Below are 18,293 nucleotides of genomic sequence, written 5' to 3' on the forward strand. Positions count from 1 at the left end.
AGGACACCATGTGTCCAGGTCGAGGACCACAAATTAGATTTTCTTGAGATAACTAAAGGTTTGTCCCAAAATTAAATTTTTGCCTCCCATTATTTACTGTTTAAGGCAGTCAAGCTAACTTTCATTTATATGCAGATGATGCAACCTTATACATCTACTCCCTCTGCAGTTCTAGCAATAGAAGGTGGCTGAGCAGATATTAATACAGCATAAGTCTTCGTAAAACATTTGTCATGATGTTCTCCAACTTCTTGCTGTTCAATTTATTTAGAAAATGCGATCCTGTTTTAACTACTACATGAATTTTGGTTTCAACTGAAATGACTTCCTTTTGAAGTGAAATTTGTCTTACACACACGATAGTAAAATTCCTTTGATACATACTAGTGAAAATGTAATTTCAGAAATTTCTCTACGGTGTGTCAATAATTTCAGTATCAGGTATGAGAGCATTTCTGTATAGTGTATGACAGGTAGTTACAGTAGTGAATGAGAGGTTTCACTGTAATGTATGAATGATTTCAGCATGATCAACGAGAGGTTTTAGTATAATGTGCAAATGACTTAAATTCCACATGTGTCTATGAGAAAGTCATTCTGAAAAATGTCTCAAATGGCCCCTCATAGCTATCTGTGGATGAATCACTCATTGAGGCCCCTGCCTTTTGATGTCAGTTTTTGTATCTCAGGTGTTCAGGGAGAATATTACAGCTGGGGTTTTGGATGTGGATAATGCAGCAGACAGCAGAGAAATATATTCTTTTGTCAGCTTTATGTATCTCCAGTAAACAACAGTGTGTACAAGTGAAGGTTTGATGTTAGATTTTCTTTTTGGATCCCAGTTGTGTGATTGTTGACGATGTGATTTAAGAACACAACTTGTTTGGAAGTAAAATGAAAATACCTATTATGCTTGTGTCAATTCTTTCATCAAAATAATTCAAAATAACAGAGAAAGTGAGACTGAGTAATCAGCATCGATGTGAATACCACCCAGAGAATTGGACCTACGTGACATGAACGGATCAAAAGAATGAGCAAAGTCGAACACTGGCAGCAGCATTTTGCTCAACCAAATTACAAACAGCTGTGGTGGAAAAGGGCTGCAACTGATGTCATTTTTTTCTCTCCGCCTGCCTCAAAAACCCATTTTCCCTTGTGGAGATGATGATGATGATGACTGTTTGGATCCACCCAGGTATCGGCTATATTGACACAGACATGAGAACTGAATTGAAAGAAGAGTAAAAGAAAGGGATACAAAAAGGAAATTGGTAGTTGGGAAGCTAAAGAAAGGGCTAAAAAAGAATGAAGGTAAAAAAAAGAAGAAAAGTCTGGACTATAACAGAAAAATAGAAAGATTAGAGGATTTGTTAAAAAGGAGGAGCAGTAACAGAAAGGAGCTATGCCTTTTTTCCAGTTAGACTGAATAATGTGGAACCGAATGGGTCTTGGTGAAAGGAAAGGTATATATTTTCTGGGACAAAGATCATGTTGCTTTTAGAGATAAAATTTTGGATTTATGTGAAATAAACTGCAGGACTTTAATGAATTAGGTGCATTCAGAGGTTTTGCTGCTGCAGTTATCCTCTACCTGTTAGCCCAGTGGTGACAGATGTCTGCAAATGCTAGCTGAACACTGCTGTGTACACCAACCTTGGAAGCTTACATTTCTTTTGTGCACCAAACCTCTTACCTGATAGCAGCAGGAATTAGCTCCAGGCAACCTTAAAATGGGTAAAATCAGGTTTCCTGGCCAGTGCCCCTGCCTGGCCCCCATTAAAACTTTTCTAGACCTTCCCCAGCATAGCTGAAGTTTAAATCCTTTCTAGCACCTGTCAGCTCATTTGTTAAGGAAGAGTCCAGCTCTGATTTGTTTCTCCTTTTTCAACTTTTTTTTTTTTATCCATTTTAGATTATGGTGATCTGTTGTATATGAATGCTTCAGCTCAATGTCTGAGAAAGCTTGACTCTGTGTATCATGCTTCTTTGAGGTTGATTATAAATTGTAGAGCACTGACCATCACTGTGAACTGTGTTCTTGAGTGAGTTGGCTGCCTTTGGCTCCGCACTGAACTGGAAACTGGGACTGGAAATTAACAGAACTTATTTCACTGAATGACTTTAAATCCAGACTGAGAGCACTTGAGACAGCCTCTTTAACTTGTAACTGTTTTTCTTAATTTGTAAGTCATTTTAATTGTTAATTTTAATTGTTAATTGTTTTAATTGATACTTTTTTGCTGTCTCTTGGCCAGGACTTCCTTGCAAAAGAAAAAAAAACTTTCCTGGTGAAATAAAAAAAAAAGTCTCAGACCTTTATTTCTCTCATCACATTCATGTCTCCTAAATCACCTGTGTCTCCAACATCTGTAGAGCACCAATGACTTAGAGAAGACATCCCCTTGCTTTTAACACAGTTAATTACATTAATTGGTTACTGCCGTTAATGCGCTATTTTTGACAGCTTTAAAAATAATGTAGAGACAAAGTAAAGTAACCACGAAGTCCCATTTCAACTAAATCTCCTCAGCTGTGTAAAGATTAAATAGATTCTACATATTAACTCTGGATTTCTCTCAGAAAAACTAGATGGAAAAGGCTACAGGACCTGGACTTGGGAAACTTCTTTCTGGAAACTACATAATAAAAATATTTATTTTGAAACTGAATAGAGAATTTAGAAACATCTAACTAAATTTGACTTCCAGCCATTCTTTAGTACAGTAGCTGCTGTTTGACACATAATACTAGAACAGTGGAGATAAAAACAACAACAAAATAAAAAAAAAATTACGCAGTGATGATTAAAAGGCGTCAATCTCATGATGAGCTAGTTTAAAAAGCGTAAACATCCATAAAAGCATTATGTTTATTCCCGTCTGTACAGTGTAATGTTGAGTAAACGCTGCTGAACTCATCACATTGCTGCAAACCAAACCAGTCGTACATAATTACAAAACTGCAGATGACACTAAAACATTTAATTTTAGTGTTGCATTAGATAAACATTAATGTCATTTAACCGAACTACGGAGCATTTACCTTTAGCATAAAAGCTGCTGGTGTCCTGCAGGTGAAACGTATTAGATATTTTTCCTTCTTTCTCTGCAACGTTTTATGTCACGTTTTACAGACTGGTGAGCCGTCCTCCGTAATGACATCTTGGTCATTTTCTTCCTTCTATAAGCTAGAAAAAAATCCACAAGGATGGTTTAATCGGTTTGTTTGAAGGGATTAACTTTGAGATGAAACAGAACAAAAACAAAGCAACACAAGCAGCAACACACAAATATAACTTTGTTTTTGTTGCATGCGAATGTTACACTGATCCGCTGTTACGGTTCAGAGATAAACCTTTATAGAAAGTAATATTAAGGGATCTCGATTGTTATTTGTAGTGTTTAATACTGCAATTCATTGTGGAATTAAGTAATCGTGACACCAATAGACCAGAAGAAATTGTGCCTTTTTGAGCAGTGGCCCCCAGACTCTGGAACACAAACAAAAAAGCAGCTGAAGACACTTTTGTTAAGGCAGGTTTTTAGCTTGACGTAGGCTTTTATTGACAGTTTTATAATTTTATCTTCCAACATGTCTCTGAAATACTGTATCTATTTTATCTTATATTTTTATCATCTTACTGTGAAGCACTTTGTGATTCTTTCTGTGAAAAGTGCTGTATAAATGCATTTCACTTACTTACTTGATGTCTTTTTGTAAAATCCTTGGCTTATTCCCCCATTTTTATGACCTGTCAAGTAAGGCTGAAGTAACCTCCACTAGTTTCAAGATTTCAGTCAAAAGCCAAACAAAACGCAAGGCATCTTCCAGAGATGTTCACCACACACCCTCTGGTCTACACTGAGCAAAGTTGACCATCACTTTATCTCACACATAACTAATAAGCTGTTCACACAAATAGAAGCAATTCTAGGCCTAAAAATTTTTACATTTGCCACATTTTTCTACTTATTCAGTCTGGAAAGGTCTCAGCTTTTGGTTGCCAATACATTTACTGGAGCTGTGTTAGAACATTCACACTGCAGACTCAGATTATCCACACAGAATCAAAATTAGGCTCGGAAAAATGTCAGTAAATAACTAACTGCCTCCACTGAAAAGAAGTTGGAGTGAAGGAAGAACCAGTCGTGTATGAAAATCACTGAACACAGCATTCACCTTTTAAAAAAGTATAGTGTTTAGCGAACAGTGAATAATTTCGTCAACACCCACACGATTTGCTTTTCCCTCATGAGGAAAAAAGTTTTGGCATTACTGACTCTGTTTGATGCCATGAATATGAGACTGAGTGCTTTTCTCTTTGACTGAGTTGTGTTTTGATGTGCGATCACCACCTGAGCCCAACATCCAGTCAAGCCTCACACTGATTAAAGGTCATATTGAGCCCAAAATGGTTATTTTAGGTATTTTTATTGGTATTTCTGATGCTGATGTTCTGTTTCTTTTCTCAGCTACCTGGCGGTGACTCAGTTCAGTCCGATCCATGCTCGAAAGGCCTTTCCCTGCTTTGACGAGCCCGTCTACAAGGCCACCTTCTCCTTGGCCCTCCGCCACGACCCTCAGTACACCTCGCTGTCCAACATGCCTGTTGAGAGCAGCTCACTGTCGGACGAGGATGGCTGGGTGACCAATCGTTTCGCCCGAACGCCACGTATGTCCACGTACTACCTGGCCTGGGCTGTGTGCAACTTCACCTACAAAGAGACGCAGACCGACAGCGGCGTGACGGTCAGTACCAAAGCTTCTAATCCAGGTTTAATCTGTTGGAGAAAACACATCTCTCCAGCTCCTAAAAACGGAAACATCTCATCTGAAGGAAAAATGAGTCGTTTCTAAGATGACTGAAAACACTAACTATGGATGACAGTTTACTCATGACCCCCTTCATTTTCTCCCCTTCTTGAGCTCAGAAACTACGCTGTTTTGCTTCTCTAATTTTTTTTAAACATTTGAGCATGAATTTGACTTTATTATATACCAAACACCAAATGTTGTTGATTTTCGTGTCAGACGTTTCTTCTCCTCTCTGTCATTTCTGCTCTGCTGTCTTCTGGGACTCCTGTCTGTCTCGAGGCTTAGAGGAAAACCTCTGATAAAACCCACATATACAGCATGAAATACACAAGCCTGTTCTCTCATCATCATCATCATCCTCGTTGTTTCTAACTGTGTTGTATATCAATCAATCCTCATCTCTGCGGTTGGAACATAAAAAATATGAGCTGCAGTCATTATCATCAGACAATAATTGACATAATGAAGCTCTGATTGGGGAGTAATAGTTTTGTTTGGAGCGACTATGAGAAAACAAATGACTAACGTTTTTAATTTGGAATAATTACAGCAGTTTCAGCGCTGTTTATTGTAAGAATTAACATGGTGGCATTCTGCAGGATAAGATTTGAAGGGTTGCATTTAAGAGGCCACAGCTAAACCTCATATCTGCATCTCTGAGTCTTTTCTTATTTCCAGTTGCCAGTGGCGGTGCTAGACTTTTATACATGGGGTGGTCAGAGAATGGGCAAAACTTTATATTTAACAAAAAGGGAAATGATTGTGTTCCTCTCACTAACACTGCTATGATAAATGTGGTCACATTAGAGAGACATGAGAAATGTACAGACATAAAACATCTTCACATTAATAATCTGGATCAGCAAGTGTAAACATTTGCAACAAGTTAAAACAGGTGCATAGAAAGGTTAGATGCAGTATGTGGAGCTTGATGTGGTAGTAGGGGGATCAGTTCTGGTTTACTGCCTGCTGGTGGTGGGAGACTGGTTTCTTCTGTCTGACCACAATGACTTGTTGGCTAGCTCCATGTTGGAAGCTGTCAGGCTGCTGATACTGGGGCTGGGGATACTGTCTGGGCCAGAACTGTGTCCTTTCTCTTTCCAAAAAATATTTGAAAACAAAAGAAGGCATTTCATTCTTCAGACATAAAATCAGACTGGTTATATTTTCCCGCATTTTCATGCTGTAGCTACTTTAAAACCAACTAGCAGTCTTGCTATCCTCCTGTTTAAATGAAACTGGATCACGTAGGACAGCACTAAGTAACAAGGATACTGAGGTTCTCTTTGAGCATCTTTATGGATTATTTTCTCAACTGCCTCAACCCCTGCGAACTGTGACAGAGTAGATGTGTAGTCCCTAAAAAGACTCACTGAAAACTTAATATGACCTGGTTTCCCCCCATTATCATAAAACTAATCTAGTGCTAATCTACCATACAACTAGATTAGCACTGCTACGTAACTTAATGCTAACATCAGGTTAATAGACTTACATAAAATCAGTAATTGTACTTGCACAGGGACAAAATCTCTTATAAAAAATGTGCAGCCAGATGCCAAGACTTTTAGAGGATGAATGACTAGGAAACCGCTTTGAAACGGACTTTAAACTGGTGTGGTGATACTGGAGATCGCTGCAGGTCTTTAAAGACATTTCTGTCTTCCTCCGGTGACCTGTGAATCACCTGAGGTGATTTCAGATTTCAGAGGAGGTCATTGTCACCCTGGCCGCCCAAGCATCAAGCATGTTTCTCCAGCTGTGTTACAGTAGTTTGTTGTTGGATCAGTACACATTTTTGTTTGATCTTATCAGTGGTAGCAGAGAGAAGCTTGTTGGTTGAATTTTCAGCTTTTGTTCATGCTTTATACAAAATACACCCCTAGATTTAATTGTAGTTGTTTGTCTAGGCAGCCTGTACCATACCGACGTGGCTCAGTGGGTAGAGTGGTCATCCTGTAGCCCGAGGGTTGCCGGTTCGATCCTCGGTCTGTCAAACTCATGTCGTGGTGTCCCTGAGCAACACACCGAACACCAAATTGCTTCTGATGGGTCGTGGTTGAGCACCTTGCATGGCAGCTTCCGCCATCAGTGTGTGAATGTGTGTGTGAACGGGTGATTGTGATGTAAAATGTAAAGCCCTTTGGGTATCGTTTCAGGTATAGTAGAGCGTTATATAAATACAGACCATTTACCATTTTACCATTTACAAGTAGAAAACATTCAAGATAGCTGCCATCCTGACAGGTTGTCCCAGGAAGTTCAGTCCATGGAATTATCAACTGCATTAAAATGAGCTGTATTTCAGAATCTCCAAGCCTTAGCATGTTAAATGAAAAACTTCATGACAGTCCAATAAGGAAAAAAAGACTGAACAAGTATGGCTTGTTTGAAAGGAGAAAGTTCCTTCTCTCTAAAAAGAACATGGCAGCTTAGGTTATCAAAGCTGCATCTGAACGAACCACAAGACTTCTGGAGCAATGTTGTTTGAACAGACCAGACTAAAGTGGTCTATATCAAAAACCTTATCAGCACAAAAACCTCATACGAACTGTCAGCAACGGTGGTGGAGGGATGATGATCTGGGCCTGTTTTGAAGCCACAGGACCTGGACACCTTGCAGTCATTGAGTGGACCATGAACTCCTCTGGATGCCAAAGTATTCTAGACAGTCTGACAGCTAAAAGCTTGGCTGAAACTGTCTCATTTTAACAGGATAAAGAGCCCAAACACAGCAGTAGATCTACAACATAATGACTGAAAAATAAAAGAATCAAGTTGTTGACATGATCCAGTCAGACTGCAGACCTCAACCTGACACGATGTACAAAACCTTAGACTTGAAAGAGGGCATACTTTCTTTGTAATATCACTACATTTATATTAGTTTATAAAAACAGATTAGAAGAGGTTTACAGATGTAGGGTCTTCATATTGTGACTCCGTCTCTGTCTCAACCTTTACTGTCTCACTGATCCCCAACTTTATGGAAGTATAAATCACTGCTGTCTCTATGGGAGCTAAATGTGAGAACTCACTCTTATCTTAAAGTAATGGGGTGCTCTTGAGGGTCATCTTGATAAAATGGCACATTAAACCTGCAAGAAAACAAAAGCTTTGTATCTCCAGATAATGACATTATTAAATTGTTATATCAGGACTTCTGACTTATAGTACCACACATGAGCAGTACTTAACTATTATCAGCAGATTATCTGTATTTGAAACCTTGAAGGCCTAAATCTGGATATACTAGTTTAATGTCTGATGATATAATTAAGTCTAACATTTTTTTTTATCTCAGGGTGACACGGTAATTTAGATGTGAACCTATGATACCAAAGGCCCATCCTGAGATAAGAGATAATTAACTTGTTTCCTGACAGGTTGTCATGGTTTCATTACTGTTTTCTTTTTCTCCCACATGGGCTGTGTGACAACACGAGGATGTGTTGGGAGGGCAGATATCAGATCTGGACTGCAATGGTAGACAAACGTGGATATGTGATGCAGTTTCCATATAAGATCTGAGAATGTGGCTTCCTCTGAGGACAAGGGAGAAAACTGCACCTCCCCAGTCAAGGCTTCAACAAGACCTTGGACTTATGTATGAGATGGGAAAAGAAATTTTCATCTGGATGATCTTTTAGCCTAAATGTCCAAAGCTTGACATAATAATGTTAGTGGTTGTGTCACTCATATCACCAACCTCAATCCAAAAAATGTTGAGACGTTTTTTTAAAATATAAATAAAAATAGAATACAATGATTTCCAAATCTCATCCAGCCATGTTTAGTAGAAGATTAACATGATGAAACTGAGACATTTTACCATTTCATGGAAAACATGAGCTGATTGTAAATCTGATGGTAGCAAAACGTCTGTAAAAAGTAGTTCCAGAGTGATGTTCTGCATCGTGTAACATAGGAATGTTGTCCCATTCTGGTCTGGTGCAGGATTCTAGCTGCACCACAGTCCTGGACCTTGGTGTTTCGATTTCTGCTTTCATGATGCTCCAGATGTTTTGTACTGGTAAAAGGTCTGGACAGCAGGCAGGCCAGTTCAGCAGCCAGACTCTTCTCCTGTGATGCTGTTGTGATGGATGTGGTTCAGCATTGTCTTACTGAAATCTGCAAGGTCTTCCCTGAAGAGACGTTGCCTGGATGGGAGCAGATGTTGCTCTAAAACCTCCATGTACTTTTCAGCATTGATGGAGCTTCACAGAAGTGGAAGCTGCCCACGCCATAGACACTATTGCAACTCCATGCAACCCCCGACAAACTCGCTATCATGTCAATATGGAAGCTTCATTTAGTCATGAAACAGCTGGTACATGGCAACTGACAAACTACAATGGTCATTCTGCTGCTTTGAAGACATTACTGATATAATATTTCAACTTAATGATGAACAAAATGAAGTCTTATAACAAAGGTCACCATCGTCCATGCTGTGAGTACTTGCAAACACCCATAAATCTGTTTAGAAAATATGGATAAAAAATATTAATCAAAATGTTGACATAATTGTACATTTTGTGAGTCATTCCTGTTTCTAAGTGGATTTATTGATGTTTATGAACAATAAGCATGACGGATAATCATGTAATCTAAACGTATGAGACATGAGATCCAGCTGTCACAGTAAAACATTTTACTTTGTTGTTGAACATGTCAGACAGAGCAATCACCTTTAAAAACCATGTCACTTTGATATCTGCTTTTTTTTATTTAAATAAGGTAAAGAATCAGATTATTTACTCATCTGGGCCAGATTTGGGCCAGAGCTGGCCACCAGAAACAGATCAGTCCATCCCTGGTTTTTATATCCAGGCGTCTCCTTGTTCTGCACGTCTGCTCTGATTCAGACCTGAAAGTCAAAGCCGTCCACGGCTCTCGGCTGATATCTCATCATCTGTTTAACAACCAGAACTCTTAAAACAGAAATAAGCACACGCAGACGTCCAACCTCTCATACAAGGACAAATACACGCACGACCTTGTTTCTCCTCCTCTTCCTCTTCTTCCACTCCTCCGATCATCTCTCTATCAGTGTAATTACAAGTCATCCATCTCATCTGCCAGGAACTCAAGGACAGCGCTTCAACACACACAAACACACTTTTTGTCTCCTTGTTACTGAATGATTATTTTAGTGAAATGCTGTTTTAATGACAAATCATATCTGGGTCATTTATTACCATCACCAGGTCCCAGTAATGTGTGTGTCTGTGTGTGTGCTGGTGTGTTTTTGTAATAATATTGGGGAGGAATCGCTCGGTTTTTGTAATGAACAAATTAATCTTTTTTTCGTCTGTTTCTTTTTTTACCTACAAAAGCAAAACAAAACAAAAAGCTCATTTTCTCCAAAAAAACTGAGGATGTTCATGTAGACTTTGGACCGCTCGGAAGTTCAGTCACGGCTGCAGGAGGACCACCTGCTGGGGTTTGGACCTGCAGTCCAGAGGCTGGCTCGGAGCCATAAACCCCGGAGGGAGATTACGCCTCAACACTCCAACTATGGAACATGAAACAAGTGTGTGAGTGTTATCTGCTATTCTGGTGTGGCTGCTGTCCTGGCAGAGAGACATGGAAATTTAAAGATGATCTACCTGAATGGAAGTCATGTTTGGTCTGCATGTTTGGATCAGGCTCTGTCCGATCGGCCCTTGTACCTTACATGGTGTAGCTTGGCTCGACTTCACTCTGTTGTTGGCAGTTCTTCACACCTGGTATGTTTTTTAGTGCTACCTCAGCAAAGGCTCCAAGCGAGCTGAGATAATTATAATCGGTGGCGTGAAAACTCTTCAGACCACTGGTTTGTAAAGAGAATCTCATCCCGGGGTTTCAACCAGGCCCCAGAATCAAGATGCTGCAAACACACTTTTTTCTGTTCTCTGACCAAAGAAGCCGTTTGGAAGTCAGAGGTGAGCTATGAAGCATTAAGTTATACTCCCTCTGAGAAGATTTCAGACTAAAATTCATTCTGCAGTCTGCAGTGGAAAGCAAAGAGAAGAGTGTAGTCAGGCAGAGCTGATCTGCATCAAGCAATACTTTGGTCTTCATGGCTGAAACATGGTTGCATTGGGAATTTAACCTCTTCTTGATGAGTTTAGATCCATACAGTACAGAAGATGTTTGTACATGCTGGAAAGCAGCAATGCTGACATGTTGCATAACAACATGATGGGAAAAAAATTCAGCTAAAAGACTCTACCAAGCTCTGGCATCCAAACCAAACACAATTCAAACCCCCAAGCAATTATATGGGAGTGTAAGAAAACCATGAGAACAGATTGCAGATTACAAAGATGTCTGTCTCATCACGGTGGGATGAAAACTCTGGAGCTAGCAGCCAAAATCAGTAATCATGTCTTACTTTTGCTGTTTTGTGGTCAAAAGTTTTATTCCATCTTAAAAGCTCAAACTTGGGGGTTATCCCTGGATTCTCCTGACTCTGACCACTGATAGAAGTGTCCATCATCATCATCGGCTGATGGCTTCCTGAGCTATTTACCTGCATAACACCTGCTCAGGTTCACTTTTTACCTTCTGCTATAGCACAGTTCCTCATCAGATATTACTTTACTCATTCCTGGGATTACTTTACTCATTCCTGGGATTACTTTACTCATTACTAGCATTGTGTTACTCGTTCCTGGATGAACTGGGCCACTCTCCCCTGGTTTCTACTGAAGGTATTGTGGTTTCCTTTTAGAAGGAGATAACATTTAAATGGTAAATGGTCTGTATATATATACAGACTTTACTGTACCTGGGATGATACCCAAAGTGGTTTACATTATCACATCACATTCACACACTGAGGGCAGAAACTGCCATGCAAGGCGCTCAATCACGACCCATCAGGATTTGGTGAAGGACACCTCGACATGAGCTCGACAAGCAGAGGATCGAACCAGCAACCATCAGGTTACAGGACGACCACTAAGCCACGCCACCCCATTTACATTTTCTGCTCCAGTTGAATTCACTCTGATACAGTAACATATCTTGATTTTGACTACAGTAGTAATCTCACATGACTCAGCTTTCTGTAGGGACAAAGATTATACATTCAGCCCGTGTATGTGTGAAGATAATCTTAATTCATTTAAGGTTTGTCATTTTGAAGATAAGGCAGAAAAAATAGGCCTTCATAGACCTGCATCATTAATTTATACTGACTCCTGTTTTACTAATAAAGCTTAGAATTGATTGATTTTGATTGATTGAAGTTCATTTGAACATAATGACAAATATAAAAACAAAAATAAAAAATGCATGACGAATAAAGAAAACAGTTCAAAAGGAGTGGGTGGAAGTATAAGCTTATATAATCCCACCCCTGTAAATTACAACAATCTTCGGATTTTATCACATTCTCACAACCACAACCAGCCACTAAACAATCCCATAGAAACAGTCATGTTAAGTTACAACATTCGGTCCATACAATCAATATCTCCCTATGGAATATGTTTTATCATGAAACTATGTAATAACAATAATTATTGCGCTAACATTAATACAGTAATAATAATAATAATGATACCCATATAGTAATATTATCCTTATTATGTTACATAATCTATAAGCTCAAATAATGAAGTAGTTTTTAGTTTTAGCATCATCAGGGATGACGTACTCCTCTTCATGAGACTGTTCAGATGAACGCTTTTATTAGACAGAAGAAAAAATATTACCTTTTTTTTTATATATAATTTTTGTAGTCGGATCTCTGGCCTGATTGTGGGAAAGAAACAAAAAAAAACAGAACTGTTTAAAAAAATTCCCCAAAGTTTTGTTTCAGTCCAGGTTTGTTCATTGCAGCCTTCGTTGTGGAGCTGAACTGGATAATGTTTTTCTCATGAGGGAAAACAGCCTTGAGCTGGATGCCTAGGGGGATGGGGTTTGGAAAAAAACACCCACAAGAAACATGTGGTTGCTTTAAATGTTTCCTCTTGTTGTTTGTGTTCATATTCTACACTGAATCAGAGTTTTTCTGTGGTTGTTGGTCGTGTTTGCTTTTTCTACGCGAATATTAAGTAAAACATCAGATTTTTGTGAAAGTCTTATAAAAAAAAAAGAAAGAATCCAAATTGACAAAAATTCAGAGGGAAATTGTTTAAAGTCACATCTGAGTGGAAAGATGGAGTTATTGCTGCTCATCAGACAGAAGATGGAAACCTTAAAGATGCACGACAAACACACTCCAACATCACCACCAGAACCAGCGAGGAAAACCTCCATGAAGAAAAAAGAGAAACTCAAGTTAATAACGGCGTCAGATATTTCTACATGGAGAGTAATGAGAGGAGCCCAGTGCATCATGGGACGTCCCCCAGCAGCCTCGGCCTATAGCAGCATATGTAGAAGGATGGCTATGGGTCAGCAAGCCAGTCCAATTTATGCATTTTATCAAAAAGGAAGTTTTAAAGCCTGATCTTAAAGGTAAAGGGGGCATCTGCTTCCTGAAGCCAATCTGGGAGGTTCTGATAGCTGAAGGTTCTGTCTCCCATTCTACTTTTAGAACCATTAGAAAGCACAAGTAATGCTAGCCTTACATCAGCAGACTTTGCAAGATTGGAAAAAGACTGCTGGACAACTATCAGCTCACACCTGCTCACATCTAAAGAGAAGTGTTTAGAGATTTTAGTCACAGCCTAGTCTCTAGACTGAGATTTTACAATGACTGGGAATTTTGCAGAGCCACTATTTACAAGACTGCAACTAGATTATTCAGCAGTTTTTTGTGCCATGTTGGACAGTTGATATCAAACAGGCAGTGCTGATCGTCTTTCTGGACGGTCCACCTACGACATTGATGTTGTTGTTGATAAAAAGACTGATATGAAACAGCACAGATTACCACCTTAAACTTAATGATCGAGATGATGGGAGCGCGCAGTGTCTCCAATAAAACTAAGATTTACTGAAGACTTTCAGTTTTTAGTTTGGGACTGTGAAAATTGTTTATTGTAAGCCCAACATAAACCTGCAGTCTGAGTAAAGCGCTCTGTTGGGAAAATATGGAGCTATAAGGTGATAATAATTTTTACTTTATAGTCTTTATAGACTTTTTTTAAGTCTAGATGATTATTACAACTAAAGTGATCACTGAATGTAAAAAAGTGAAGGTCAGTTAACATTAAATATCCATAAGCACTGGCTTGCTCTTTCTGTTGATACAGTACAGTAAAAACGAGCATGTTTCAGGTATAGTCATGATTGGTGATAATTCATGATTCATTTATTTGTAAGCTGTGATTAATCTGATTAAAAAATTTGACAGCTGACACACACACACACACACACACACACATATATATATATATATATATATACATAATAGACTTCTGTTCTTTCTCATTTCATTTGTCCGTTTTTAAATGAAGAAAAAAAAACAGAAAATGCAACAATATGTCAGAACAGTAACTTTACACAACAAATAAAAAGCTCAGTATTTTAGTGTCCAGAGCAGAACATGCAGCATTTACATAAACGATTGTAAAAACTAAATGTTACTAAAAGTAAACACAATAACATCAGACTGGTTTCTCTGTCTCCACTGGGTGAAATAAAACCAAACCTCTGTGATGCTTTTAGGGTGTTTTGTTATATTTCAGTTTGCATTTGTTGGCCTTTCATGAACTCCTGCTTTGTTCTCTTCGTTTCTTCTTCTCATATTAGGGTGGGTTTTGTTGTGCTCTTTGTTCTTTCCTCATTTAGACATTTTTTGCCTTGTTCTGTACTTCCAGGTAACCTTGTTTTCATCTATGAATGTTTGTTGTGTTTGGGCTTTTGGAATAATATCTCTAATAGATTTCCAGGTGTTTGTTTGGCCGTTTTTTTTTTCTTTTCCTTTGAAGCACGAATTTTTAAATAACTTCAACATACACTAATTTACTTCTACAGTCATCTACACTGACACATCTATTCATTAATCTTATTTTATTGTAGTTTCGAGCTGTTCTATGAAAATATATGTATAATAATTTTTATATTTATATGTCTTTTCTTTGACATTCCTTTACCTGTTCATCACTGAGATAAACGTGGTAGCTACAATCTATTAAGTTATATAGTAAAAAAAAAAGCCAATAATCTTGTGTGTGATGCTTTTAAAAAAGAAAATGTGGAATTATTTTCTTGGTTTTAACAACCAAAGTGTCTAATTTCAATCTGAGGAACTATATGGTCTGACTGTACTACTTTGGTTATAACAAAGTCCTAAAATAGGAGTAAGGTTTACACTATATCCTGATTTAATGTTTACAAACAGAGATTTATTCAGTTTTCTTTTCCATGATGTGAACATTTTAAATCTCAACATATAAAATGTGGTTCAGTCTATTTTGGTTAAAAGAACAGATTTCCTGGGTCCACTGGATAGTAAAATAACAGATTTTTATTTAAAATCTTTTTTATTAAAATGTCTGAGCTCAGGTGAAATTAAATTTTGATAAATTTTTTTTTTTTAAGTATTGTATGAATGGAAGTAATTGTGTTAAATCAGGATGTGATATAGTCTCATACTGATCAATGGATCCTGAATTGAATCAAATAGAAATCATACTGTGTGCATGCGTGTACAGTCGCTGTGTTTTGTAAGTTTAAAGGTCCCATATTATACATTTTTTCAATAATTTCATATGAGTATCAGAGGTCCAACAACATTGTTTTCAAAGTGTATTACCACCAAATTCAGCCTTAGTCTTTAATTTCAGCCATTTCAAAAGTGGCTCTAGTGAGCTCTACTGAAAACGGGCTGTTTCTGTGTCTGAACCTTTAAATTTTCATGAGTGGTGCCTGTCCACGCCTCTCTCTGGGAGTGGATCTGGCTTTCGCTGGTGCCTGCGCAGTGCCACTAGCAAGGGGAGTGGTTATTTCCCTTTGTGACGTCACAAACGGAAAGATCTCAGACTCACCCGTTTGAGCACATATTTGCTAAAAAGTGGAGAAAGCGAGAGACGAGACAGAATTTTCTTTTGGGCCTCATATACAGGCTATGAGAACACATATGACTGTTAGAAAACCTTTAGAAAGTGACTTTTGCATAATATGGGACCTTTAATAGTTGTGTTTTAGTCTTATTGCTGGTGGTGTTCATATTGTTGGTAATCACGTTTGTCTCAGCCTGTCTTCTAGGAGCTCTCAATGATTGTCTGCTTTTGTTTCTTTCAGAGGCCATTAAGTTTCTCTAAAGGTGTAGCAGCTGGTTTCTCTGGTTTGGGTGTACAGTTGTTGTGGTTGACTTTTCTCTCTCTGTCACCTCTTTATTATCCTCACAGCCTCTTTATCAGGTCCAGCATTAAATGTAATTTAACAGTACTGTAACAGAATTTGAGAAACTGGAAAATTTTTGTAACTTGTAACCTATTTTTACTGACAAATGGGAGCACACTAGAGAATAAATAAGCCCGAAGAGGGAAGTAAGAAAACTCACCAACTGGAGAAAATGTGCTAACATGTCTGGAGCTATAGTGATCTGTAGCGTAGAAATCTGTGGATTTGCCTCCTCTAGTTCCCCCATCTCTCTCCTTATAAGTGTTCATGGCTACAGGGACACTGGGAAGACGTGGGAAGTGGACAAAGATAGTATGCCAATGTACCATCTTGTGCATAAGCTGCACCTAATCTGCATGTGTGTTTCAATGATTAGATTTTTAGGACTTTAGGATGATTTGAAGGTGATGGTTTTGAGAAATGTGGCTACTGATGCCTTCTGGAGGTCTTCCAGATATGTTTTGGTAATTTCGCAGTGTGATAAGGCCTCAGTGCAGACTGCAGGAGACACTGGAGAGATTATCTGACTCTGGCTGGGAAGACCTTGGACTCAGTCCTGAATTGCTGGAGGACATAGTTGGGAATCATTGCTCAGAGTTAGAAGCAGATAGGCAATTGATGATGAGCAATACACTTAAAGTGAAGAAAGCTGCATTCAAATGCTCATGTGCACCTCTGGGGGAAAAAACAAACAATAGATAAATAGATGGCAAGAAGTGATGAACAGTTTTAGAAAAAAAAAAGCAACACAAACATATTAATGTGCAGGAAAGTGAAGAAAGAAGCAGTCACACCGATCAAAAATCTCAAATTTCCTAAAACTGAATGAATGGATTTTCTTTCCTTTAACATATTCCGGCTCTTCATGCTGTGGCACCGTGATAATTTATAAAGACTCGGTCACATCTGCAGCCACAGTGAACCAGAATGCTGTGGAAAGGCTGATATGAGACCTGGAGTGAAATCATCCTGGTTAAATAACAGGATATAGTTCTCTTTAGAGACGATAAGGACATGATAAAGATCCTGGAAGCAGCACATGCACATTTCTGTATTTACAAACTATTGCTGGATATGCTCTCTGTGTCTCCGTTACTGCATTGCTCTCATATTAAAATCCTTGTTTGAGCCTGAAGGCGATGGAGACGATGCTGTCTGTTTGTGGAGCCGCTTCCTCTGACAGAAACATTAATCCTCCATCCTCCTCCAAACCTCTGAAAGGAACAGCTATATGTGACGGAGGACAAATAAAACACTCTTCCATCCTCTTCAGAAGCGATAAAACGGCTTCATCTGTCAGGAACATTCATCCTTCTGTCCTTCTCAAAACTGCATTTAGGACTAGGGGGCAAGATTAATAAAGCAAGTCTGTAAATGATGCAAATTGGTCTTCACAGATCAGACTGGTGTTTTTATACACAGCAACAACTTACAAACCAAAATGGAAATTAGTAGTATGGGATATAACTTGAATAATAAGAAATTTGTGATCATTAAATTAAATTGTTCCTGATGTTCCTTCAGGCAGTGCTTTCTTGGGTCCTTTTAGGACAAGCAATAGATGCCAAAAGCATTCATTTATTTCCTTTTTCTGCAATATTTACTTACTTACTAAAAACCATTTGCACTTGTGTTGTTGTAGCCTTGATTGGTTTCCTGGCTGTGTAAGTTTTCCAAATGCAAAGCACAGAAACGGTGATTAACTGAGGTTTTCGAGAAGAAAAAAGTTTGGTCCATGTCCTGCTTTGATGGTACCTGGGGGTGATCGTTGCAGACTGGATGCTAGGGCGCTGCTATGTGGTTGTCTTGGTTACATGTTCAGGTCTTTACTGAGGTATTTGTTGGATTAAGAGTAGTTGGTGGTTCTGAGGCTGTTCAGTGTGATTAATGAGGCTGCATGTTATTGGAGTTTAAAGCCTCTGATTAAGGATGAATGTTAATTTGGGATGGAATTGTGACTTGTTTGGGGTGTATTCTACTTCCTGTCCAATACTATGGTAAATATGCATTACTGCACCCTGATATCATAAAGCAGCAGTGGCTAGATGGATGGAAAAAGGTTGTGATATTCAGTAGATTTACATCCAAATATGTGTGACTGAAGCCAAACTTTTAAATTACACAGGTCTTGAGTCAAATCTAGCTAATGTTTGGTAAAGTCCAATTACTCCTGCATGTGTTTGTTG

The 18,293-nt window shown here is 38.6% G+C and overlaps 1 protein-coding gene across 1 annotated transcript in view; it reads left to right on the forward strand.

The window, feature by feature from the left end:
- LOC121634490 (thyrotropin-releasing hormone-degrading ectoenzyme-like) overlaps positions 1 to 18,293 on the forward strand; it is a 290,942-nt gene that overhangs the window by 32,689 nt on the left and 239,960 nt on the right. The window contains exon 3 of the mRNA XM_041977162.1: positions 4,476 to 4,752. Coding sequence (XP_041833096.1) covers positions 4,476 to 4,752 — 277 coding nt within the window. The remainder of the gene's footprint in view (positions 1 to 4,475; positions 4,753 to 18,293) is intronic.

The sequence above is a fragment of the Melanotaenia boesemani genome, chromosome 23, assembly GCF_017639745.1.
Source record: "Melanotaenia boesemani isolate fMelBoe1 chromosome 23, fMelBoe1.pri, whole genome shotgun sequence".
Taxonomy (NCBI): domain Eukaryota; kingdom Metazoa; phylum Chordata; class Actinopteri; order Atheriniformes; family Melanotaeniidae; genus Melanotaenia; species Melanotaenia boesemani.